We start from the raw sequence: 26,874 nt of genomic DNA, 5'->3' as shown, positions 1-26,874 counted from the left end.
AGAACCTGTGAGTGTTTGGCCATCAGAGTCTCCTGCTGAGCTAGAGCTGTCTCGTGGCGTTGAACAGTAGATTCATGCTGAGCCACAGTGGCAAAGAGTTTCTGAGGGTTAGGCGCTTCTGGGTTCATTATATGGCTTGGTTATTCTGTCAGGACTGGGCCTCAAACCCAGGTCTCTGGTGAGAAATTCCAAAGAAATTTATTATAAAAAGAAAAAGGTTCCAAAAACCGGCAGTAACTGTCTTAGGAAAACGCAATAACCAAGCAGAGCTACAGGGAGAGAGCCATCTTAAATACACAGCACCAAACAAGACACATGTGAAAACAATCTAACTAATTACTAAGACATCATAGCTCAAGGGCGACATCTAGTGGTCAAAATAAAATATTACAAAGCAAAAACTCTGACAGGTCCAATATCATTATCAAATAGTTCCATTTGGTGTGTAAAAAAGAAATGAATAAAAGTTAACATATTGGGCCATATTTTAACGATCTAAGCGCATTGTCTAAAGCGCACAGCGCAACGTCTAAATGGGCGTGTCCGAATCCACTTTTGCTAATTTAACGACGGGAAAAATGGTTTTTGCGCCGAGCGCATGGTCGAAAAGGGTAGGTCCTATTGTAATGGGAGTATTTTGGGCGTAACGTGCAGTAAATCAATGAGAGTCACAGCTCTCATCCCCTTTAAAAGCCAGTTGCGCTGGCGGTATGTCTAATCCATATTTAGATGACGGACTTTGTAAACTGAAAAACTAAGCGGAGGAAGAAGATCCCCAGTTTAAGATTAATGTTAAATAATTATGTTGTTTTTCACTTGTATTGAAATTGTTATTTTTTTATTAAAACCTTTAAAACCCGTTTTCTTTTAGTCATGGAAGTAAAAAGCAGGCTTGTAATTGCTTTAAATGTATGGCTATCCAATATCATCAAAAAATAATTTACAAGTATGTAAGATAAGGTTTGTACTCAAAAAATACTTTATTTGTAACAAACAGGAGATAAAGAATTTACAAACGGCTCTCCTCACGCTTCAGCACTTTGGACAGCAGTTTTTTTAAGCATTACTTAAAATGTTTCTCATCTCAGCATATCCACAGGTACAGAGTAATCATATACAATAAATCCGTGAGGTAGCATAAAAAAAAAATTTAAAAACAGACGCATTTGTTCAAAGCAAAGCATTTATTTACTTACCAGGCTGCAGGTGAAGCAGCTCTTTGCGCCTTCTAACGTCCATAATTAGTCCTCATTTATGTCCAAGAGACTCAATAATAATATTTTACATTCAATCCTTTAATCTTTCATATTTAAAAGCATTTTTGTGCTGCTGCGCATTCATGTACCTTGTGATAAGCAAACCCGCGTTGTCCTCCCGTGTATAGGCGCATTTTACTAATGCGCTCTTTAAATAACATAAAACACATTGCGCCATTGACTTTAGACTTTAGACCAGGTTTTTGTTGGTCAATGGCGTAGTCTATTTTAGTTGCCTCAAAATAGCAACGCGCCAACAATGCGCCTGAACACACCTCGTTTTCAGACCAGAACGCCCATGGGAGCAAAAGGGGGCGCAAATGCATTTGCTTTTAAACAACGCGGCGCTAAACGTGAAAATTAGGGTGGAAACTAGCGAAAGACACTTGCGTCGCACATTGCGCTGCATTGCGCCGGGTGTAAGATAGAGCCCATTGAAATAACACAACATTACAAGACACATCAGATATCACAACTCATTTTCTTTTCATAATATAAATGCATGCACATGTAAGGTAACATGCAACTACAGTACTGCCCTACAAAGGCAAAAGACCTTCACTTGCTAGAGTGTAGAACTGAGAAAAATGACTTTAAAGTTTAGACTTTTCAGTGACTTAAGTTGTCAGTTATTTTCTTCTTGATTTATATTTTCTCGAAAAACAACTAAATTGATTCAAGATACTTATCCACATGATAAAGGAGGTCTTGAATGTCCCAAAAATATCAATTACTAATTTTCGACCAAAAACGAAGTTAGTGCCTTTTGCCTCTGTAGGGCAGTTTACAAATACAACAGCATTCACTTTCTTACAGATTTAAACATTTATAACATCAATGCCTTGCATGTCTACTAGCAAATTTAGTAGGTGTTAAAAATTTGGGAGCATGGAAAATAATAAGATTAAGTTAATGGCTAAGGGATGATCTCGGTGTGTCCCGGGCACGACCGCGTCAACACACACTGGTGTGGTGGCAAGAAATCACGTAACTTATCTGGCAGGGGCACCGGCGGTGCATCTGTACGGTGATAGCAGCCCACGTTATATAGTCGGTGCCTTTCATGGTATTCGTTAGCAATCACGAGAAGAGCCTCGCATAAATTAGACGTTTATGCCGTTAAAAACATTAGGATGGATGACATATAATATATTATATACGCTAGCCTGCAACAATGGGCTAAGCGTCTGAGGTTAATATTGAGTAAAATATCCATCATTTCTGTAACAAAACACTGCGTTTCTTGTTTAAATATAAGTTTAGAAACATTTCAAGTGTAACTAACCTCATAATTACTTGTCACCACCGAGAAGAGACCGTCTTTTCCCATGCAAAATGCGGTAATTCGACGAGCACGAGCGTTTTGAGGGCAACATGCATTCCGTTGTACTACATCACTTCATCGTTCAGAAAGCGTCTAAAGTTAATGAGTAAAATACATTTCTGTAACAAAACGTTGCATTTCTTGTGTAAATATAAGTTTAAAAACGTTTCAAGTTTAACTCACGTTACTTGTCACCAGCGGGAAGTTAACCGTGTTCTCCAAGGCAAAATGCGGTTATTTGCCGAGCGAGGCGACATGCATTCCGTTGTACTAAGTTACATCACTTTATCGTTCATTTCTCTCACAGAACGTTCCTCACAAAAGTCAACACAATGAATTTGTCCACCTTTGGGAATAAACTTTTCCAAAGATTGGTTCATGTTCAGAACTACCTGACAACATCAGAATGCTCCCTGTTCTGTATCTATGTCCACCCACAATTACTGTGTTGGACACATTAACTGTCTCTGTCACTTCATCTGCAAAGGAGCTAATTTCTTCACTTATTTGGTCACCATGTTCAAAAGAATGTTCAACAACCGGATATTCATTTGATACACATATTTTAAAATCTAATGGGTCCCCAAATTAAGTAAACCGTGTTCTCCAAGGCAAAATGCGGTTATTTGCAGAGCGAGGCGACATGCAATCCGTTGTACTAAGTTACATCACTTTATCGTTCATTTCTCTCACAGAACGTTGTCTTTCATTTGTAAATATAAGTTAAGAAACATTTCAAGTTTAATTTACCTGAGAATTACTTGTCACCAGTGGGAAGTGACCGTCTTCTCGTATGTAAAAGATGGGTTTCGACGAGCACCAGCGATTTAAAGGGGACGCGTCTAAAGGTGACGCATTTAGTTAGCGATTCACACAAAAATATACTTTTGACCATTTATTACAGTTTGTGAATATTACAGGATGAGAGTGCTGCTGTTCAGGAAATTTTACTAAAATGAAATATCTGACGCAGGGCTTAAAAACGAAAAAAATTATCAATCGTTTCACTCCGAGCAGAATCGATATTTTAACGTTTCCGTTTTTGCGTTCCTCATTGAACATTTACGTTCCGAAAACGGTTTACTTAGAAAAAATACCGGTTAATAACGTTATTTTAATTCAGGCTATACTTTAACAAATGCATGCATACAGACTAATTTTCACACAAAAATCATAACATAACACATGATATAACTAAACTTCAACATTTCATTAATTGTTAAAACCACAAAAGAAATACCTGCATTCATTTTAAGTATAAACAGCTGAAAAAATCGACCCGTTTTCAACCATGTCTTTTACTGGTTGAAACCGCAGCATACTCTGCTGGATGTTTATGTTAAATGTGCCTCTGTAAGTTACCTCAGTGATTCCCGGCTACTGTACTTCTCCACCACATCCTTCAATATTGCAGACAGACTTGTTAAGACTAACAAATAATAACGGAATAATTGGTGGCGACCCATCTAAAAAGTAATTGACAGTGGTATAAGTCCCCTGGCTTTTTTTGAGTTACAGTTTGCATCTTCATATTTCCAAGCAAGTTTTAACTTAAACATACCTCTGAACATTTGATGGGTAGCTTTGTGGTTATTTAAGACAAATGCTATCGGGCCGGAGACTCGATGACTGCTGCGCAGGCATTTCACTCACGCTATGTGTCAAAGTCACTCACGCTTGATGCGTCAAAGTCACATGTTGTACTGTTCAAATCATGATTGGTCACTGATAAGTACAATATTAAAGAAAACAATAAAATAACGTTATTAACCGGTTAATGGTCATTTTAAATAAACGTTTCTGTTCAGAACGATTAAAATTGATTTCGTTTTAGTTTTCGTTTTTGTTCCTGTTAAAATTTCGTTCGTTTCCGGTTTTCGTTTTCGTTCCTTGAACCGGTTCAGAGCCCTGATCTGACGTGAAATTAAAAGCTACACTGAATGTGTGTTAAGATGTTAAGATGAGCCGCTTGAACCCCTAGTGGGGCTGGAGCTTCTATGTCAGTATCTGCTTGAGTTAAAATTCATTGCTTTAATTAATTAACTAATTTAGCATAACAGCCATTAATGCACAGATGAGATGGGTTATAAATGTCTGAAATGGAATTCATGCAGCTTGGCAAAAAAATAGAAACAAACTCACATTGATCCATCAAATCCTGTTCCAATAACAACGGAGCTTTACATGAATGATACAGCTTTAAATGAATGCTTTTGGGAAACAAAAACACTCAATTAAAATTGTTTTTGTTATTTATGCTTATTATAGGCACAGCCACCACATGTAGCTAAATTTTTACAAGATTTACCCTAAGTTTTATTAACATTTACTAGACATTTTTTTCCACTAATACATCTTAATTAATGTCTGTGTATATTTATTAATTATTTTTTTACCTCTAAGAGCTATCACCGTTTGATACAGTTAATGCATCAGTAAATATAGATAAACAGCACTTCATTGCAGCAGCCATTACATAAGCTATTACAACAAAATTAATATTAATATATTCTTCACACTTTCAGACCCCTCTATTTATTACTTTGTATGCAAAGATGAAGTGATTGTTATTATTATAAGGGTTTGTTCAGTTGTGTTGTAGTAATTGTGGTAAAAAACAGAAGTATAACAGTAAATCAAAATCGTTTTAGCATATCAGTTATTTGGCACATAAGCAGCCAAATATTTGTTATCATAACCGGTTATAAAAAAATATATCTATCAATCTCAAGATCTCATCCAAGTGTGGCCCTTAAGTTTTGTTCATAGGATGAAACCAGCTGCTATCCAGCGATAGCGGGTCATGATTCATAACCTTGTATGCTACTTTCTGGTTGTGCAGCTCTTTAAGAAAAGCATCAGCAGTTTGCTCTCTGAGTTCAGTGTCAACTCCAGGATAAGCTAGACTGACCAGCCTATGAACCTTCTCAGCGAACTCTGAAACAGAGTTTTTTTAGACTGGCCTGGCGCAGTTCTCAAAGTCTGCGGGTGTCCCACAGAGTTTTATTTTCAACCCTAATCAAACACACATGCCTGTCACTTTCAATTAACCCTGTAGACTTTCATCAGCTTCTTCAGGTGTGTTGGTTTAGGGTTAGAGCTAAACTTAACAATATTAATTTTATGAATATTATTTACTAAATGATTCCTAAAGATTAAAATTATCATATAAATAATTTACTAAATTAACCATTTGCATAACTACTGATGTATACTAATTTCTTTTTGCATTAAATTGTTGGAAAATCTTCAGATTTATACGGAAAGGTTTTACATAAAAAATTGTTGCTTCAATTTGAGGTCTACAAAACAAATCCGACTAGAATTACTAGCCATGGAGATGAAACCAAAATTGACCCTCCCTGTTTCCTGTTTACAGTACTTTGTAAAAAAGTTAAGGTCTTCATAAAATTGGTGCTAACCCTGCATTAGAAAATGGTTTCATAACCATTGAAAAAAAGGGTAAAAAAGGGTGTTTACTCTGTTTTAAATTTACACATGTGTCCATCTGGGTTGTACAGCTCTACTGTTGTGCATGTAAAAATAAATGTCTTATAATAACAGTCACACAAACAGGAAAAACACACCTTATACAAGATGAATCAAGTATTTATTCATTGTACAAAATATAGAGGTATACATAAGAATAAATCAATTTTAGAGAAAATGATCCAAAGATTATAGACTTTTCAGAGTACAAGTTGATGGTATACAGTACATGAGTACAAGAAACTCCCACTTATCTCCCACATAATTTTATGATTATTTCAGATTTTTAAAGCAATGGCAAACATATTTTATTGATTAACTCTTTTTTAGTACATTTGATATTCACTCTGTTTGGTAAAAACACATTTCTTCACATCCTGTTGGAAAAAAGACAAAAAAGTGTTAGCATAAAGGTATCATTAATTAAATTAAGATCTTCTATCATAACCATTACTTACAGCAGTTAGCTAGCTGCTTCCAATTTGGAGAAACACCAGCTTGTGCCAGTGCACAAGTTGATGCATAATTGCTGAGGGAACTGCAGAAAACCTTCTGGCTTCCACCTTGGAGACACATCTGGAAGAGGCAGTCAGAAGCAAATTGACGCTTTGATATTATATATTGACACTGGGAAAAGGGGCCATTTGCATCCTCCAATAAGCCACAAAAGCCTTGTCCCCTGTATTTTAACTTGTTTTCCTCTGAGCATGGAGGAAAGTGCCAGCAGTTGCCGCTGCTCTCAGGAACACTCCAAGACGCTGCCCATTGTGTGATATCTGTCATGATGTTTCCAGTTGGTGTGACAAAGTCTTCCCCGAGGTCATCATTGTAGGTTCCACACATTCCTTCAATATTGTTGTAGTAGCTGCTGGAAAGCACCACCATGAGTGTATCTGCCCAGTTAAATATAACCTCCAAGCCAAAATCTGTATTCAGAATTCCTTTAGTCCCTGACAACATTATGTTGATGCCTTCAGATGTCAGACTCACAGGAAGGTTTAAAACTTTGCCATCAATCTGTATGGGACAGAAGAGTAAAAATGTAAAGGTCAGAAATTTCTCAAGTGTTGATATTTGGGTGAAGAATTTTAAATGTATTTCTTAATTGGTGTGTAAAAACAAACAAAATTTTGGGTTAGAGAAATCTCTATGAGTATTGACTTACTGTCACATGATTGTTGTTGCCTTGGATGAAGGTGATGTCATGTCCTTTGACTTTGATGCTGGCTGACTTGATGTATGAACCATAGGAACCTTTGCGCATTTCATTTTTGTTGACAATGCTGAAAGGTGTGAGTGTTTGGTCTTTGCCTGATGTTTTAACTAATGTATAGGAGCAAATCCCCTGGAAAGAAAAGTGGTTGCCATCAAAGGTTCTGTAATGAGGATCTCCTGTGGCCATGCAAGAGGCCTTTGACACTGGAACACACAGTGCCTTGTTGTCGTTTATAGTGCAGTACTCTTTCTCACGGCATTTAAGGTCACTGCAAAGGTCTGGAATAGACGTGGACATGTTTATTGGAAAATCAACTATTTTAGTTTGATTTAAAGGAACTTACAATACAGTACATGATTTAGCAAATGCTTTATATTGTTTATTACAAAGATAATCACCTTTGTTGTAACACCCAAAAACACCATCTTTTTCACCACAGAACTGATCTAAAGCACATTTTAAAGGTTCACAGGAGAACACTCCAGCTTTGCAGACACATTTCCTTTCACAATCTCCCTCAATAACTTCCTCATCTGACTGCAGAACATATAAAAGATAATGGTTAAGTTGTTACAATGTTCCATGGCTGGGTTATTGCACACAAAAAACAAACAACAGATTTAATGATTTCTTACCTTGTAATATCTTCCCTCTTCATTACAGCCACAGTCTTTCAAAGCCTTACATTCACCTCCATCAAACACCAAGCCATCATCACATTGACATCCCTCATGACACTGTGGGCATTTCTCTGACTTAGTCAGGCTGGCACAGGTGGAGGTACAGGTGTCAGCACAGAGCTCATAGTGACTGTTCATGAAGCACTTGAAAGCTGTAAACGTACAAAACCATTTTCAGAGACTGGTTTACATATCAGTTTAAGACAAAAGATTTAATTTTACAGTGTATCTTGAGCACATTTAAAGCCATAAAGAGTGAGAGGAAGATCATGTTGGTACAAGCAACCACTTACGACAGAAGGTGTTATTCCTCCAGCTATTGATTGATGTTCCAGTCTCTTGACAGCTGGCCACATATCTTTGTATGTGACTACAGAGAACTGTGTTGTCCTTTGACTGTGCTGCCACATCTTTGACACATTCATCAAAAAATTTCTGGGGGGGAACTGTATCGTAACAATTAGAAAATGGTCCATTCTCTGATTTTAGAATACTGCAAGAAGTCTCCGCCTCTGTCTGTTTATCTTTGTCAGGAGTTACACACTTGGATCCACATCCAGTTTGGCACATCATTTTGTCTGATGGTGAAACCCAGGCCTCAGCAAAGTATACCTCAGAAGATGTTGGAATGCCATCTGGCAGTAGAAAATCATCTGCTTTGTTATCATTGTAGTTTCCACACAGCCCTGTGACTGCACTTTTAAAAGTTGATGGGATCTCAACAGTGACCATGGAGACTGTATCATATGTCAGTTTCATTGCAAAATATGTTTCCACAACAATATAAAGACCAGACTGATAGACTTGCACCAGTCCTTCATCCACAGTTACAGGGAGATTCATTTTAACATTATTCACCTGCAGAGAAAACACCAACATAAAAATGAAGTATTTATGAAAGATTTAGTTTTTGATTTCTTAAAACTTTGGAGAGTGGTTTATAATACTGTGTATTACCTGAGTTTCCCAGATACGGCCGGGCAGCAAAGTAAACGTGTATTGATTTATCTGTATTTTGACACTTCGAGTGATGACTGCTTCTTCAGAAGAGGACTGCTGTTTCACTAACACACTGAAAGAACTTGTCTTCTCATCCTTTTTCTGAGTCATCTCTACAAATCTATACTCACAGTTCCCTTCCACACTAAAAGATTTTCCATCAAATGACTTATAAAGTCCATAGCCTGACACTGTACACACTGCTTTGCCTTCGGGAAAACAGCCTTGAACTCCATTCTGGACCTTGCAAGTCTCGCCTGGTCTGCAGTTGAATCCATCCTCACACTGAACTTTTCCGTTTTCTTTGCAGACGCACTTTTGCTTGCATTTGCCTTCAGGGAAGAACTCTTGTCCCAGCTGATAATACAGGCCCATGTAAGTACAGCCACACTGCACATTAGACACACACTCACCATTGCTCAAAATAAAGCCATTGTCACATGTACAGCCTTCAACACAGAGAGTCTCCGTACAACCCTTAGGCCCGGTGAGGCCAAGGCAGTTTTGGGGGCATCCAGCTCCACACACATCATAGTGGCTGTTGGCCTTGCAGGATGCAGCTGTGGACAGATCATATTACAGATTATTTTCAATAAATAATTTATTCATTTATCAGTCTTGAAGAGAAATGAACAATACTAAATTGAATACTAACGGCAAAGAGTGTTGGTTCTCCAAGATTCCACTTTTCCAAGTGCATTTTGACAAGCAGCTGTGTATGCAGTGAGAAGACTGCAGAGCGCTGATGAATGTCCACCATACATGCACATATCGTACACACAATCTTCATAAAACTGAGTGGGATTCACTTTCTCATGGCAGCCTTTAAATGGCCCCAATTTGTCTGTGATAATGCTGCAAGGCTTTGTAAAAGTCAATGTGTTTCTCTCAGTGGCATCACATTTGGGACAGACTTTGCCCTTACATTCATCTGAGCATCCAGGGTCATCCTTGAATTTCCAGCTGGTACCAAAGAGTGTTGGGTTTGCAGCAGGAGTGTCATCAGGAGTGCGTAAATCATCATTGGAGTTTCCATTCCAGTTACCACATAGCCCTCCCACTTTATTGGAGTAAGTGCTGGGAAGAGTGAGTACTACATGGTTGTCCCAGTTGAATTTCATTGTCAAACCAAAGGTGGTGTTTACCACACCAAAGAAACCAGAGCTGTATATGTAGATTTTACCATCTTTTTCATATGGCAAATTCACAAATAGATCATTGACCTTTAAACACAATAGCATTTGAGTCAGTGTGTATGCAGTTTTTTTTTTAATCTTAAGGTGTATAAGCTTTTTGAAATAAACTCACCTTCACTTTCTTTGGGTTTTCCTTACTTAAGACAATTGTATATCCATAGACACTTATTGATACTGTCTTGGTAAAAGAAACTGCCTTGTTACTTCCTCTGTTCTCATTCTTGACAAGGACCTCAAAGGGTATCAATGAGGGGTCAGCTGTATTGACTAGCTTGGATAAATAATAAGTGCAGGTACCTTGAAAGTCAAAGGCTTTACCATCAAATGTTCGGTAGTGTGGATCCCCTGAACCCTGGCAGGTACCATAGGTCAATGGATAACAATCTCTCACTCCATTCCGTGTGTCACATATTTCAGAACTCTGACACTTTGCTGGTGTGCATTCAGCTTTTCCAGTTTTACGATTGCACACACATTTTTCTGTGCATTTTATATCCCCCCAAAATGCTTGCTCACCAGTATAATACCGGCCTTGGTAGGTGCAGCCACATGTTGTCTCTGGCATGCATTTCTCTCCACTGAGGACATAACCTTCATTGCACGGGCACCCCTCCACACATGGCAGCGTGCAGTTGTTTGGGGCACCTCGTTCCACACAGGTGGCAGGACAGGCTGTGCCACAAGAATCATATTTGCTGTTTGTTGGACAATAGGTTTCTTGAAGGAAAATAAAGAAAAGAGGTTAAATGTAAGCACCTTAGAAATACTTTTCTTCTCTTTTTTTACTCTTTCCCCACCAGAGTTTTTTTTTTTTTTAAATCTCCCAATCACTACCAAATTCCAATCATTATTACAATGCTTTGTTCTCTCTGGATATTTAAGGAAAGTTTTTAAAAGGTTAAGGGGATTTTCTAAATTTAGAATTGAGCTGTGCATCTTTATATTCACTATCTGTAGGCAGATCTCCTACATTATAATTGTTTATCATCCTTTTGCCAGCTATGAAATGTTTTTAAATGATAACAACTTCTTATTGATTTATGTTTCATATTTGAATTTGATTGTGAATTGGCTTTTAAACTTTGATTTTCCTACCTGGATAATAAATTATGTTTGGATTTATTCTGCATTTTTTTCTTATTGACTCTAGTAGATTATGGTTTGTGTTAGTAACGGACTAAGATCATGTCTTTAGATATTTGCTATGAGCAATGTTTTGTTTCAAAGCTTTAATTCACTCTGATTAAATTTACTTTGAATACACGACAGTGTGCAGCAGAGCAGGCAGACTAGATCAGAGCGCTAACAGTAGCCATTAGCCATGCAGATAATTTGTAAGTTGAGCAATTTAACAGTATTTACATCACATAACTACAAATATACACTTTCACATTAATAACGAAGGCAGTGTAATAATGAACTATGAAAAATGTGTTACTGTAGGGAATTTGCACACATTATAATTGACCTTTGTTTCAACTTAAATATGTTATTTGTTTATAATGGAGTTGGGACTGCAGAGTTTAAAGCTGAATGCCGCCACCTAGCATACTGGATGAATTCATTTTACAAATTTGAAAAGATTTGGGGCTTTTAAAAAAAGTTTTGGGGCACCCCGCTGTGCACTTGGTGACTGCATTCTTCGCTAGAATGCTTTTCTATGTGTGAATATTATTCTGTGCGCATACCTGCACATCTCTCGCTTGCACGTGCTTTATTTGCTTGGCTTGGATTGGGTCTGAGTAAACGCAACATACTTTTGAAGCTATGCTTACCATACCCCACTTTTAATAACTCTGCGTCCCCTAGTTGGGGAACCAACCACTGCCTTAAGCAAGAGTTTTCTTTTTGTCCATTGCCTGCATGATTTTTTACTATGTTAGTGGGCAGCAATGATTAAATAAGAAATCATTAAATAAGTTAACTGCTTGTGACCAGTAGGGGACCCCCAAGCCCGCGGGACCCCACACAATTGCTCGCTTTGCATGGTGGGTAAACACGCCACTAATAATAAACACATCGAGACAGACCGGCATCAAGATGCAGGCTCTGTTGTGTCTTTACCTTGGACATTCGACTTCTTAGGGAAGTTATAATTTTGCTCTGGAGGCTGAACCTATGCCTCTCCGCCACACTGGAGTGTGTTTTCAACGTCATGTTATGCTGCGCACACAGATCAGCAAGCAACATCAAATGAACGCATGCCCGTTTTGAGAACTGTGCCTGTTCATTGCTCTTATGGTGCCCTCATCTCATTTGCAAATTGGTCTCTGCAGAGCCATATGCAGTCAATCAATTTTGCGTAGTTTTTACCAATCCTCTAATTTCACACCTATTTTTTCTTTATCTCTTTTTCTTTTTATATCATGAACCTACACACAAATAAAAAGAACAATCAATTTAAAATTATATAAACATCTGGCCGCATTAAAGCCATCTCACGGTACACACAGTGTGTGCAGCCATACGACTGCAGGCACCACTGGCTGTAAATGCTGTTTGCACTCTTTGCTGTTTGTAGTTTCTGCACATGTTTGAACACTCTGTGAATAATCTGTATATATGGTTTAGTCTATCTTAAGACAATATTTGGTACTCATAAGTTTAATATTTAGGTTTTCTCTTTTGTCGGTTTAGTTCTTATTTAACATTTTACTGTTAGTTGATTTAAGATAACCTTTTCATTTATTTAAGATAATTTAATTATGCATAGTTTAGTGTGTCTTGATATTTGTTATTTAATTTTTACATTTAGCAAGCGATTATAAGGATATCGGTCTTCCCCTGTTTAAGTAGATAGGACTTGGTCGTGAATGAATGCAATAGCTGCCTGGAGGCTCTGCAAATGTGGCTGCAAGGTGGAAATACTTTCTTTAAAGTAACTTTGCTGCAGTTGATATGCACTGAAGGACTCACTTAGCTAGCAATGCGTGGAAAGATGTACTGTCTTGTGAGATAAATCTTTTTAAAACTTCTCAAGGCTCAAAGGACAAGGAGAGGTCACACAGGGGTACATCAATTGGACAGTTGTCTAAGGCAGAGGTCCCCAACCACCAGGTCGCGACCCAGTACCGGGTCGTGGACAAGTTGCCACCGGGTCGCAAGAACGTCCCGAAAAAAGGTTTGTATAATAGCCACGTATAATAGCCACGTAATCACTTAATCGGGTATTTTGCACTTTAAGAGCCGACTTCAAATAACAACTAATTTCTACTTTTGTACAGGGCCGTGCTCTCTCTTTTTCTCCGCCTCTCTCTCTCTCTCTCTCTCTCTCTCTCTCTACCAGCGCATCAGCGATCACATTGCTGTCATAAGAGTTTGAGCATACAGTACTTTTAAAACACAATCAATCAAAGAATTGCAGAAGTATGACTTTATGAATCATTTGCAAATGTACGTCGCAATCATGTAAAAACACGGAGACGTTAAAGTGTGTGACATCGCAAATGACTGAAAAGTAATTATTTTATTCTTCTTTAAAACAACTTCAGAATTATCCATCGATCGTAGCACGATGATCAAAATAAACTATTAGGCTAATAATATTTTAACGGCTACACTTTTAACGTAGGTTTGAAAGGAACTTAAACAGTCCTGTGACAATCATCATTAAAATCATATGGTAAACGCGAGTCTCCTTGCCTCTGCGCCCAGCCGCAATTCTTCTGGCTTCTCTCCTTCTTCACTGTATTTTTCTTCTGTTCTGTTACTTGGAATTGGGTCTCGAGCCCGACCAAGATTCGAGCTGCCTTTGAGAACAGCAAGCCAAGTTCGTTTAGGTTTCATTAATTATTAAGACTAAATGGGCAGGCAAACTAGTAAAAACAATGAAAGTAAAAAAACAATCCGCTAGGGATGCACCGATAGGATTTTTTTGGGCCGATACCGATTTAAACAGACAACTTCTGGCCGATACCGATGCCGATACCGATATTAAACACTTGTATCCAATACTATACAGTTGGTCTATTTGCTAGTTTATTTCTGCATCAAATTATTTTTACTGAACATGGATTTGATCTAATTAACATTCAACTGACCAACATAATAAGAGAGACACAAATTAAGCTAAAACAAATATAAGAAGACAGCATGACAACCTTCAAAGGTGGTTTTTGCTGTTCAGCATTTATTTTATTAACAACATTAACTCGTTTTTTTAAATATAATGGATTTCTTTATGCAGTTAATTAATAGGCCGATACCGATTGTTTTTCTTGTGCTATTGCCGATATGCCGATGGTTTCAAATTCATCAAAAATCGGCCGATAAATATCGGCGGCCGATACATCGGTGCATCACTACAATCCGCCAAAATATGGTTTTACACGTCTATAGAAAATATACTAGGCTATAGCCTAAATGAAGCAATTATTAATTTTCCTAATGCATGGTTGTTATCTTTACTTTCGTTTAAAACGTACATTTCGAAAAGGAGGATTTTCAGCACTTTGTTTGAACAGCAACTCAGCGACCCCAATCCCCCTCCACCCCCACCCCCCGAATCTCACGCCTGGTCCGCGAAATTTTTTTAAAGCTGAAACCGGTCCGCGGTGAAAAAAAGGTTGGGGACCCCTGGTCTAAGGCATAAAACAGCTTTCAGGAACTGAATCTTCAAAAGGGAGCCTCATTAAGTCCTACATGCTAAAATCACCAGTAGATTGTAAGTTGTACAGTCATAAAAGGAGCAGCCTTGATATATCAATTCCAGTTAGAATGTTAGAATTTGCATACTGGCACACTGACCGGAAGTAATTATGAAATTCATCTATTTAAAGGGGAAGGCAAATAGGTCTGATTGGGCATGGAAAAACAGTTTTTTTTTTACAACAACTGGTACCACAACCCATCGAAACCTCAGGTGGACTATGTGACCCGAAGATAGTAGCCCCATTGCAATGAAACACACATACCTTTGCTACCTTTATGAGTGATATCCATTGCGGCACTGCGCATGTGTGCCATTTTAAATGAGAACTAACTTGTTGCTGCATTGTGTTGGTGGCTTTTGAGCCATTATAAAGTAATATGTGCAATGTGTATGCAAGCACACAATATTCCACAGTTAATGTGTTGTTTTGAGTGAACTGACTGAATGTGAAAATATCTTTCATAGAATGTAAATATGTCCTATGTTTAGATTACCTGTTTTGTAGCACCCAACAGCGCCATCTTTTGTGCCACAGATCTGATCTTCCGCACAATCCAAAGGTTCACAGGAGAACACTCCAGCGTTACATTGGCATTTCGACTCACAGTCATCTAGAACCACTACCTCACCAGTCTGCAAAGCATATTTGTGAATTTAAACGAAATAAACAAAGTGTCTTTGCCACAAATTTAAAGTTGATGTGATATTTGACCACTGTAGGCAAAACCAGAAATGTATGGCTTCTTACCTTGTAAAATAATCCATTTATTTGACAACCACAGTCTTTCAAAGTCTTACATTCACCTCCATCAAAAACAAAGCCATCATCACATTGACATCCCTCGTGACACTGTGGGCATTTCTCCGACTTAGTCAGGCTGGCACAGGTGGAGGTACAGGTGTCAGCACAGAGCTCATAGTGACTGTTCATGAAACACTTGAAAGCTGTAACAGTACAAGACCATTTTCAAAGACTGCTTCATAGAATATATCATCTTAAACTGATATTATCAGTTTAAGACAAAATATTTACTTTTACACTGTATCTTGAGCACATCTAAAGCCATAAAAATTGAGAGATTATCATTTTGTTACAAGCAACCACTTACGACAGAAGGTGTTAGTCCTCCAGCTATTGATTGAAATCCCAGTCTCTTGACAGCTGGCTACATATCTTTGTATGTGACGACAGAGAACTGTGGTGTCCATTGACTGTGCTGCCACATCTTTAACACATTCGTCAAAAAATGTTTGGGGTGGAACTTTATCGTAACAATTAGAAAATGGTCCTTTCTCCGATGTTAAAATACTGCAAGAAGTCTCTGCTTGTGTCTGTTTATCTTTGTCAGGAGTTACACACTTGGATCCGCATCCGATTTGGCACATCATTCTGTCAGATGGTGAAACCCAGGCCTCAGCAAAGATTTCCACAGAAGATGTTGAAATGCCACCTGGCAGGAGAAAATCATCTTCTTTGTTTTCATTGTAGTTTCCACAAAGACCTGTTACTGCACTTTTAAAAGTTGATGGGATCTCAACAGTGACCATGGAGACTGTATCATATGTCATTCTCAATCCTAAATATGTTTCCACAACAACGTAAAGACCAGACTGATAGACTTGCACCAGTCCTTCATCCACAGTTACAGGGAGATTCCTTTTAGCATTATTCACCTGCAGAGAAAACACCAACATAAAAATGTTACTTTTATGGCACTGTCATCATATAAGAATATGGTCTGTGTTAAATATAACATTACCTGTATCTCCCAGATACGGCCGGGCAGCAAAGTAAACGTGTATTGATTTATCTGTATTTTGACCCTTCGAGTGATGACTGCTTCTCCAAAAGAGGACTGCTGTTTCACTAATACACTGAAAGAACTTGTCTTCTCATCCTTTTTCTGAGTCATCTCTACCAATCTATACTCACAGTTTCCTTCCACACTAAAAGATTTTCCATCAAATGACTTATAAAGTCCATAGCCTGACACTGTGCACACTGCTTTGCCTTCAGGAAAACAGCCTTGAACTCCATTCTGGACCTTGCAAGTCTCGCCTGGCCTGCAGGTGAATCCATCCTCACACTGAACTTTTCCGTTTTCTTTGCAAACACACTTTTGCTTACATTTGCCCTCAGGGAAGAACTCTTGTCCCAGCTGATAATACAGGCCCATGTAAGTACAGCCACACTGTACAATAGACACACACTCACCATTGCTCAAAATAAACCCACTGTCACATGTACAGCCTTCAACACAAGGAGTCTCCGTACAGCCCTTAGGCTCCGTGAGCCCAAAGCAGGTTTGGGGGCATCCAGCTCCACACACATCATAGTGGCTGTTGGCCTTGCAGGATGCAGCTGTGGACAGATCACATTACAGGTTATTTTTAATAAATGTATTTTTTTAATCTTTTGTCATGAAGAGAAATGAACAATACTAAATTGAATACTAACGGCAAAGAGTGTCGGTTCTCCAAGATTCCACTTTTCCAAGAGCATTTTGACAAGCAGCTGTGTATGCGGTGAGAAAACTGCAAAGCGCTGATGGATGTCCACCATACATGCACATATCGTACACACAATCTTCATAAAACTGAGTGGGATTCACTTTCTCGTGGCAGCCTCTAAATGGCCCCGATTTGTCCTGGATAATGCTGCAAGGCCTGGTAAAAGTCACCGTGTATCTCTCAGTGGCATCACATTTGGGACAGACCTTGCCCTTACATTCATCTGAGCATCCGGGGTCATCCTTGACTTTCCAGCTGGTACCAAAGAGTGTTGGGTTTGCAGCAGGAGTGTCATCAGGAGTGCGTAAATCATCATTGGAGTTTCCATTCCAGTTACCACATAGCCCTCCCACTACATTGGAGTAAGTGCTGGGAAGAGTGAGTACTACATGGTTTTTCCAGTTGAATTTCAATGTCAGACCAATGTTGGTGTTTACCACACCATAAGTACCAGAGCTGTATATGTAGATTTTACCATCTTTTTCATATGGCAAATTCACAAATAGATCATTGACCTTTAAACACAAATTCATTTCTGAAATTGATACAGGATTCATGCAATATTCACAAATTCATGCAATAGCATTTGAGTCAGTGTGTATGCAGGTTTTTTAAAAATCTTAAGGTGTATAAGCTTTTTGAAAAAAACTCACCTTCACTAGCTTTGGATTATCCTTACTTAAGACAATTGTATATCCAAAGATACTTATTGATACTGTCTTGGTAAAAGAAACTGCCTTGTTACTTCCTCTGTTCTCATTCTTGACAAGGACCTCAAAGGGTATCAATGAGGGGTCAGCTGTATTGACTAGCTTGGATAAATAATAAGTGCAGGTACCTTGAAAGTCAAAGGCTTTACCATCAAATGTTCGGTAGTGTGGATCCCCTAAACCCTGGCAGGTACCATAGGACAAAGGATAACAATCTCTCACTCCATTCCGTGTGTCACATATTTCTGACTTTTTACAATTTGTCACTTTGCATTCAACCCCTCCAGTCTGAGGATTGCACACACATTTCTCTGTGCATTTTTTGTCCCCCCAAAATGATTGTTCAGCTGGAAAATATCGGTCTTTGTAGGTGCAACCACACTTTTTCACAGGAATGCATTCATCTCCACTGCGAACATAACCTTCATTGCACTGGCATCCCTCCACACATTGCAGTGTGCACTTGTTTGAGGCCTCTCGATCCACACAGGAGGCAGGACAGGCTGTGCCACAGGACTCATAATGACTGTTTGCTGGACAATCCAGTGCTTTGAGAATAAAAGGAAGAATTTAAATAAATACATTTTTAACTCAAAATATTGCAACACTTTAGCACACAGCATGTCTGTTTCAGTTATTATAAACACATATAAATCTTTATACTTGTATTTCTACTTACGGCAATTGGAAATCATTCTCCAGTTGCCAGTAATCTTGACTCCAACTGACATGCAAGCGCCAACATAGCTCTGAATGTTGTTACAGAGGAAGGTTCTAGCACCGTTATTTATACAGACATCATAGACACAATTGTCTACATATATGTTGGGATCTACAAGTGCATGGCAGTTAGCGAATGGTCCATCTTTCTTAGCCATGACACCACAATTTGACTCTTGCCTGTACTGCTCTTGAAGGCTTGCAGAGCAGGTTGGACACTGCCCATTACAGTCATCATTGCAAAATAGATCTTTATCTGGAACTTTCCAGCTCTTGGCAAACTCAAGGACACTCGAGACCACTGTGCCTTTGGGATCAGCAAATTCGTCTCTGCGGTCAGCATTATAATTTCCACAAAGTCCACCAACTGTCTGGAAATAGTTGCTGGGGACTGTGATATACAGCATCATATTCCAGTCATATTTCACTTGTAGGCCAAAATCTGCTGATATAATAACATCCCATCCCCTCTGCTCAACTTTTATTTTTCCACCATCGAAAGTAAATGGCAAGTAGGTGTTTTCACCATCAAACTTAATTGAGAAACAAAAACAAAAGGAAATAAAGAGGGAGAGATTCAGTTATTGTAGAAAGTGGTGCTAAATAGGAATGTTCAGTTTTATTCTTTCATCTACTGTAATCTATGTAAATAATGAAATTAAGATATTGAAAAATGTCAGGTTCTTTTATTTTTTACCTCTACTAATCCCCTTTTGCTGCTAGCCACCACGGTGTGATTATACACAAGGACAGAAACCATCCTCACATATGCCACCCTGTTGTTTCCCCTGTGGTTGTTCTTTGTCAATATGGTGAAGGGTGTAAGGCCTTTTTGGGGCTTCGTATTGTTCACCATAATGTAAGTACAAGTTCCCTGAAAGTCAAATAGCTTTCCGTCAAAAGTTTTGAAATGGGGATCGCCAACAGCGTGACACGTTGCAAAGGAAGTGGGGACACAGACGCCCTTTTTACACTCCTCTCGTTCACGGCATTTCATAGTCTCACAGGGGTCTGGTGGTGGAGCTGGAATTGACACAGAACCTTAGGAACACAGAAAGAAAAGTTTTTGATCAGTTTTTGATTTTACAAGCACAATTGATATGTTCTTGAAGATGCGACTACATGCGACTACACAACATGAACCTGACATGTCTTACCTGTGTTACACACTCCTGTTGAGGCATATCCACACCTTACTTTTCCGCCATAAACATAAACAGCCATTGGTGAATCTCCAGAAATGGTAATGGGTCCTTTCTGTGAGCCGACTGGCATGATAGCCCATACATATTTTCTGTCTGCAGGGAAAACTTTCCACTTCAGTGATTTGGTGATAAAGGGGGCTGATGCTGCTTCAGCAACAATTACAGCTGTGTTATCGTAACCAGTTTGAGGATAAATTGTCCATGATTTTGACATCTCAGAAGTGGGAAGAACATTAGTTAGAAACTCATCATAGGGATAATTGCTACTCATATACATAACCATAATATTTTTATCACTTTGAATAATTTTAGCATTGCTTTCAAAATGAACAGGATAAACATCTCCAGAATCCATTGTTACTTTCTGTGGTTGCCTGGGATTCCTACTGAAGATGGATACAACAGTGTTGTCCTCTGGCGCAACCACATAAGCTGTGTCTATGCTGTAGGATAGATGCATTGCAGGAACCAGGTATGTGTTGGAGAGAGACTCGGTCGGGATCAGCTGCTCGTAGACATGCTCACAGGTGCCCACGATCTGGGCACACTGATGTCCTGCCAGGACAGCCACTGGAAGTGTAGATGTGATTTTTGTTCCAGACAACGTTTCAAAACTTTGAAGCTGAATAACCTCATAGGCATTTAAAGTTATGGTTTTTGGCCTAATTCTGGGAGAAAGGTAAACAATGTTTACTGTGTTCGTATCCTTGCCGTTGACGATGACAACTTGCTTTTTATATTGCAGTGGGCCCGTGTCTGGAGTGAAAACGACATAACTCCTGCCAAGTTGGTTTACAGGGTAAATCACACTGGTGTCTCCAGTGAATTCCTTTATGTTAGATGACACCACTGAGATGTCAGCATCAGAGGAGATTGAGACGGTTCTACGAAAGAGTCCATCATTTTCAAGCTCAGCTTTTGCTGGAAGGGCTATCCATTTGGTCTCACCTCGTGCTATATTTACCTTTTCACTATAACCTATACCAGTCACCTCCACTTTCACAATTGCTGGGGAATCCCGTGCTGTAATGGCAAGGTTTGGACTGGCATCGCCGATTTCGTAATTTGTCATAAAAGCAGTGATGAACTCGCGCCCTATTGGACATCCTTTGACTGCTGTAGTAAGACAAAAACACAGTTTTGGCACTTCTAAATACTCTTTGAGTCAGACTCTGACTTTAGTTTACAGTGCATGTTGACAGCTACACTCTAAATATCTTGGTAAATAGCACTAAAAGTGGTTCACTGGCTTGTAATACAATAGGGGAACCACTTTAAGGGATAAATAGCACCTATTTAGAACCGTAAGGGCTGCTGTAGCACGACTACAGCACCATTTAAGGGATCATTACAGTTCTGCATAGGACCTACGGCATTCAAATTCCAAACATACACAGATGAACGCAGTGGAAATCGGGGTCATAGCACGCAAATAGCCAATGAGCGTTTGATATCACTGCCATAAAGCAATGTGTCATAAAGCTTCTTGAGTCCTTTTGAATATGATGCCTGCTCTACTGTATGTCCTTGACTACTCTTATATGCTACTTGGCATGTACAAAAGGAAGTGTACATTCTGTGTAAAAATGTAATAAAAAGTTGATCACAAAAAAATAAAGCTTTTTGAGGCGCGGTATTTGAATTCAAATTTATAGCGAACGTGCAATATGACTTTTACGAACTCTGATCAAGATCGCTGGATAAAGGGCTGAATTTGCATCTGTTCCTCGCAATCGTATGAATTTTAAAGATGTTGATTACAGCATATTAATAAAATTAGCATCTTTTGCGAATTTATGTTTTGGTTAGATGTAACTATTGTTGCATGGAATGACACACCATCGGAGAAAACACATTTTTGTGTGTAATGGCAAACAAATTAAAAGAAAATATTTAAATTATTACAGAAATTTAATTTTTTTAAGGTTTTAAAATGTAACCGTTTTGTTTAATATTGTGTAATTCTCTAAATATCATGAACATTTCATGTTTTAAATAAGTAGAAAAGTAAGCCCCGCAAGCCTGATATGCAGACACTGTTAGTGCAGACAACTGCTTACAAGGTGGAGAGGGGAGGGCAAGTTTACTTGTCCTGGTGGCCAGGGTGGCTGGACACAGCTGTATCACAACCGACCACTCCACTTTTGGTACATCACCATATCCTTTAGTATGGTCGATTGAGACACAGCAATTGAGAGTGGTGAGGGGTGAGGACTAAAAAGGACGATTAGGTGAGGAGAATGGGGTTCCTGGTAGAACACGAGCCGGCCGTCTCAATCAGCAGCTCTACTGGCCGTGAATCTGAGTGCTGAGAGCCGGAGAGATTACCAGCCGGCCTTGTTAACTCGGTAAAGTGGAGATCATACCTCCGAAGCTTTACAACCACAGCCTTGAGGATGCGCAGCAGAAAGGGGGTGCACGCTCCTGGAAAAAAAAGACCAGTCTCCTCAGATCCGCAAGGGTCACATTCCCGCAATGGAAACATGGTGCCTCATTGAACACAGCCTCAGTTTGCTAAATGCCCAAGCACGAGAGACAGCAGTTATGACCATCTGCGGAATTCATGTAAATGTCGCGCACATAACTGCACGGATGAAATGACATATTTAGAAAGATGCTATGCGCCGTAACACAAGAGAATGGCTGTTTTAAAAAATACAAATTCAACTCGTGCTGGTCTTTAACAAAAATTGCTCACACTCAACTCAAGTTCAAACTGAGAAAATAAAGAGGTGGAAATACGTGAGCCTCCGCTGAGGTGCTGTCTCTCTGACCAAATTCAGCAGCATAATTTTGAATAGATAGAGAGCTTCTCAATAGCTGTTGACTGCCAGCTTTCGAAGCGAAATAAGCTGATTTGGTATTGCACCTGAAGCTCGTTTTATGCTTGCGCGGAGGGCCAGCACCAGCGGATGCAAAAACCTGCATCCTAAGTTCATTGCCATTTTACAAGTTTCTCAATGTTGACTGGTCCCAAAAGGGTTTCCATACTTTATCCTGCCACTTTGTTGTCTGCACACTAAAGAATATGTGATTTCTAAGGAAAATAATCCACAAAAACAAGAGTGTGTGCATTGGGGCTTAGTAATGTTAACTTAAATATTATATTTATTAATTTACTGGCACTAATACAATTGTGTGGGTAAAAACAAGGTTTGAAAAATTTGAGGTGGGTGCCAAAACTGATCTTGCACACCCCTCAACTAATATGCAGTTGCGCCACTGCATAGGCAGATGACTTCAGGTACTGTTTACCCAGCTTCAGATCGATGACACGATCGATGTGAATATATAAACAGATTCATGTGTTTTAATTACTTTGCTTGCATAACATGTTTGACTAACTTGAAATATGATAAGCTTATTGTCCCTCCACCGACACTGTAAAAAAACTTTGCTGCTTTACTTTTTAGTTTAATAAACTCAAATTGACATTAAGCATTTCAATTTAATATTATTTATCTTGACAAGAGATGAGTTGAAGAAAAAAAAGAATAAGTTAAGTCGAGTCAATAATGCAGCAAAGATTTTTTACAGTGTACTCAAAATTACCATAACAAAAAAGTAATTATTGACAGTTTAGTTTCAATTAGTTCTAAATCTCTGATGTTGTAACACTTTCGTAAATACACACAATGGGCCATAACAAATCTGACATTGACTATAAGATTTTTAAGCCTGTTAATTCATTGACATTTAATTCTTATAATTTTGAGGTTAATCCAGATTCAATTTATTTTTCTTCATTTTATCATTTTAATTCAGTTGAATGATTTCAGAGAAATGGCTTAGGGAATTATTTAATTTTCCTATGTATATTTCAGTTTATTATACAAGGAGGTGGAGTATCTTTATTTATTCACCAAGATTACAAATTTTGAATTAGGAATGGTTTATCTGTAAAATTGGATAAGGATGAGGTGGACTCAGCATTTGTGGAGTAATATGTGATTTTTAGAAAAAGCATTTTATTGTTATAGTTATATACAGTATATACCAGTCTGAAATCTGGGTCTTGTACTCCCGATTATTTCTCTATATTTCATTTTACTTTAATGAAACTTAACAGAGCTAATGATTACCACAAAAATAGCATAGGAGAATTTTGAGTAAGCTGAATATTTGTACATTTAATGATATGCTCACTAATAACTTGTGGGATGATTTATACAAAGACTATGATGCCGAAATTGCATATCAAAAATGTATAGGGAAATTATTATTTTTAGTTTAAAAAAATTTTTTTCAACTTATACTACAGTAATCAAGCCTGTAGTTAGCCTTGGTTCACAGTTGATTTATTGAAGTGGTTGAGATATGTTGTAAATTAATTCCTCTTACTGATCATAGTATTTACAAATCTTGCAAAAATAAGTATGTTCACTATATTAGATCTGCAAAAAAATAAGTGTTCAAATGAAATAATTTTTTTTCTTTTTTTATCCTTTGAACCCCCAAATATTACAAGAAGTAATGGCATTGATGAGTTGAAAGTATCTTCATCTGGTCATGACAATATTCTGGTGTTTCTTGAAACATTCAATATAATATTTCCTTAAATACATAATTAATAAAAAAAACGCTTCGTTATAGGATTGTGACTGTGATTGTAATCAGAATAATTTATTTCAATTGTTTCCTTATTTAAAAAAACTTCAGATACTTACTTATTATGATATTTTATCCACTCTGCATTTATAATTTAAAATGTATTTTAAAACAAATTCCCAAGTTCATTACTATCAAACTCTGTAATCTTTAGATTTTCATCTTCCTAAAATTCTCACTTGTAGCAGATAATTCTCAATAAGGTTTAAAGGGTGTTAAATTATGGAAAGACTTTTCTCACTTGTCACTGAAATGCTATAAAACCAAATGTTTCAATGTTTGAAATAAATCTATTAAGTCGTTTTTATTCACTTGAAATTCACTGTTTTGGGCGATATACTTTTTTTTTGTTTTTATTTTCATTCTCTTGTTTGTATTTTGTACGTTTAATTTGATTTTGAACATGTTGTTGATAAGGTGGAAGCTCAAAATAAGCCCTTTGGGCTTTCGCCGCTCCCAACATTGTAAAGACATTTTCTTTTCTTTTTTCTTCTATATTCAGTTTATATTATGCAAAATAAAATGAAAATAACAATATCACATCGCTTGCAGTCCATGTAGAAAAGATGCATTGTTACATTTTTGGAGTTGTGCACATCGCAGAGCTTCCCACAGACTACAGCATAACTAAGGCATAGGTCCTACACTGTCAGAAATGAAGGTACAAAACTGTACCTTTTCTGTCACTGGGGCTGTACCCTAAGTTTCCATTTGGTACCTTTACATGAAACTGTACCTTTAGGACCTACATTGTTAGAAAAAAGTCAAAATATGTACCCTCGCTGTCAGTGGGGCAGCACCCTTTAAGAAGTTAATTGTGTGGACCATTAGGTACAGATATGTAAACATTTAGTACCAATATGTACCTTTTGAAATACTTTTAATATGTATTTTTGAGGTACTAATGAGCTCTCTTTGGTCCCAGTATTTACCTCTGAGGTACTAAAATAAAATCCTTAGGTGCAAAGCTTTACTTTTTGAAATGGTACAGCCCCAGTGACAAAAAAGGTACAGTTTTGTACCTTTATTTCTGAGAGTGTGTGTGAAACAATAAACCACGCTGTATGGTTCTACATACTTTAGGACCATATGGTTTTACATAGGTGCTATATAGCTATAAAGTGGTTCCCCTATGATTACAAGCCAGTGAACCACTTTTAGTGCAATGTAGCATAATTTCTTAGAGTGTACAAAACCATGTCCTACAAACTTTATGGGTTAATGACTCAAAAAATGTCAAATGCTGTACTTAAAATAATAATATTTGAAATTCATAATAATATTTATAAACACACTGCTTTGTCATGTTCTAAAAAAAATTATAACAAATTACTTAAGCACTTTCATCTTTTTAAAACAAAAAGTTGAAAAATTTTTTGCAGCCTCTGGACAGTTGCACAACTTAGCACATTAATCATAAAAATATATATTCAAGCTTTAACAATACATTTTAGTATTCATTGCATTGTATTTAATAATCCACCTAACAATACCCTAACAGAATGTAAATGACATATGGGGTCTATATGATATGTAATATAAAAAATAATTACAGCCAAATAATCAAAATGATAAATGTACAATTATAAACACACATAAATATATGTATTAAATCAAAACATTTCTTACCAGTTATTGTTACCACAGTAAGATAGAGAAGAAATGACCACATCTTCATGGCTGTAAGAGAGAAACTTTCTTTTAAATGTAAAACCTTTTAAACTAAAGTAATTCTTAAAAGCAATGATGTCTACATACCTGAAGGTTAGGTCACTCAAAATAAAAATCATTCGAGGAATGCTGTGGCTTATATAGCATTGCCAGCATAAAGGAAAGTAATACATACTGGAAACAGGATCTTATTATTAAAGTACATAAAACTGTGTAAGTTTAAGCTAATTCACTTGACAGTGGTGATAAAAAAAAATACAGTACACAGCGTTCTGCATCACCACTAAAACTAACAAAGAGCTACAGGTAGAAAGACTGAAATAATGTAATTAAACACAATGTTAGTGAATTATGAGAACAAATATAGGAGGGATGTTTTCAGATGACTTGCTAGGTAACACTGTGTACATTTACTCCCTTTACAAGCAAAAAAAGTTTACTTAACCCACTCTTTGATGGGGAAATGTATAAACTTACTGGTGACACTTTTGTGCTGTTTACAGTCTATTAATCAATTGAGGGTGTTTTTGCAAATTTATATGTGTAACGTGATTAAGTGTTTTTTATTTTTTACAAGCTTTCCTACTCACTGTGTATACTGTGACATATACTATTTAGACATAGGCATATGACTTCAG

At 37.7% G+C, this 26,874-nt stretch overlaps 1 protein-coding gene across 1 annotated transcript; it reads right to left on the bottom strand.

The window, feature by feature from the left end:
* Positions 1-6,174: 6,174 nt before the first annotated feature.
* LOC135748536 (IgGFc-binding protein) lies at positions 6,175-26,349 on the bottom strand. Its single transcript, XM_073814628.1, has 20 exons — positions 26,324-26,349; positions 26,195-26,245; positions 19,910-21,073; positions 19,450-19,793; positions 18,712-19,285; positions 17,976-18,580; positions 17,270-17,837; positions 16,572-17,173; positions 15,921-16,485; positions 15,560-15,756; positions 15,306-15,444; positions 10,273-10,877; positions 9,620-10,187; positions 8,923-9,524; positions 8,259-8,823; positions 7,921-8,117; positions 7,684-7,822; positions 7,235-7,563; positions 6,528-7,086; positions 6,175-6,446 (listed from the first exon to the last, which is right to left on the bottom strand). Coding segments are annotated over exons 2-20 (8,373 nt in total). The 5' UTR covers positions 26,244-26,245; positions 26,324-26,349; the 3' UTR covers positions 6,175-6,444.
* Between the last annotated feature and the right edge of the window lie 525 nt (positions 26,350-26,874).

Source organism: Paramisgurnus dabryanus, chromosome 5, assembly GCF_030506205.2.
Source record: "Paramisgurnus dabryanus chromosome 5, PD_genome_1.1, whole genome shotgun sequence".
NCBI classification, from domain to species: domain Eukaryota; kingdom Metazoa; phylum Chordata; class Actinopteri; order Cypriniformes; family Cobitidae; genus Paramisgurnus; species Paramisgurnus dabryanus.
Note: the sequence above shows the minus strand (reverse complement) of the source record. Positions and strands in the feature narration are given on the sequence as shown.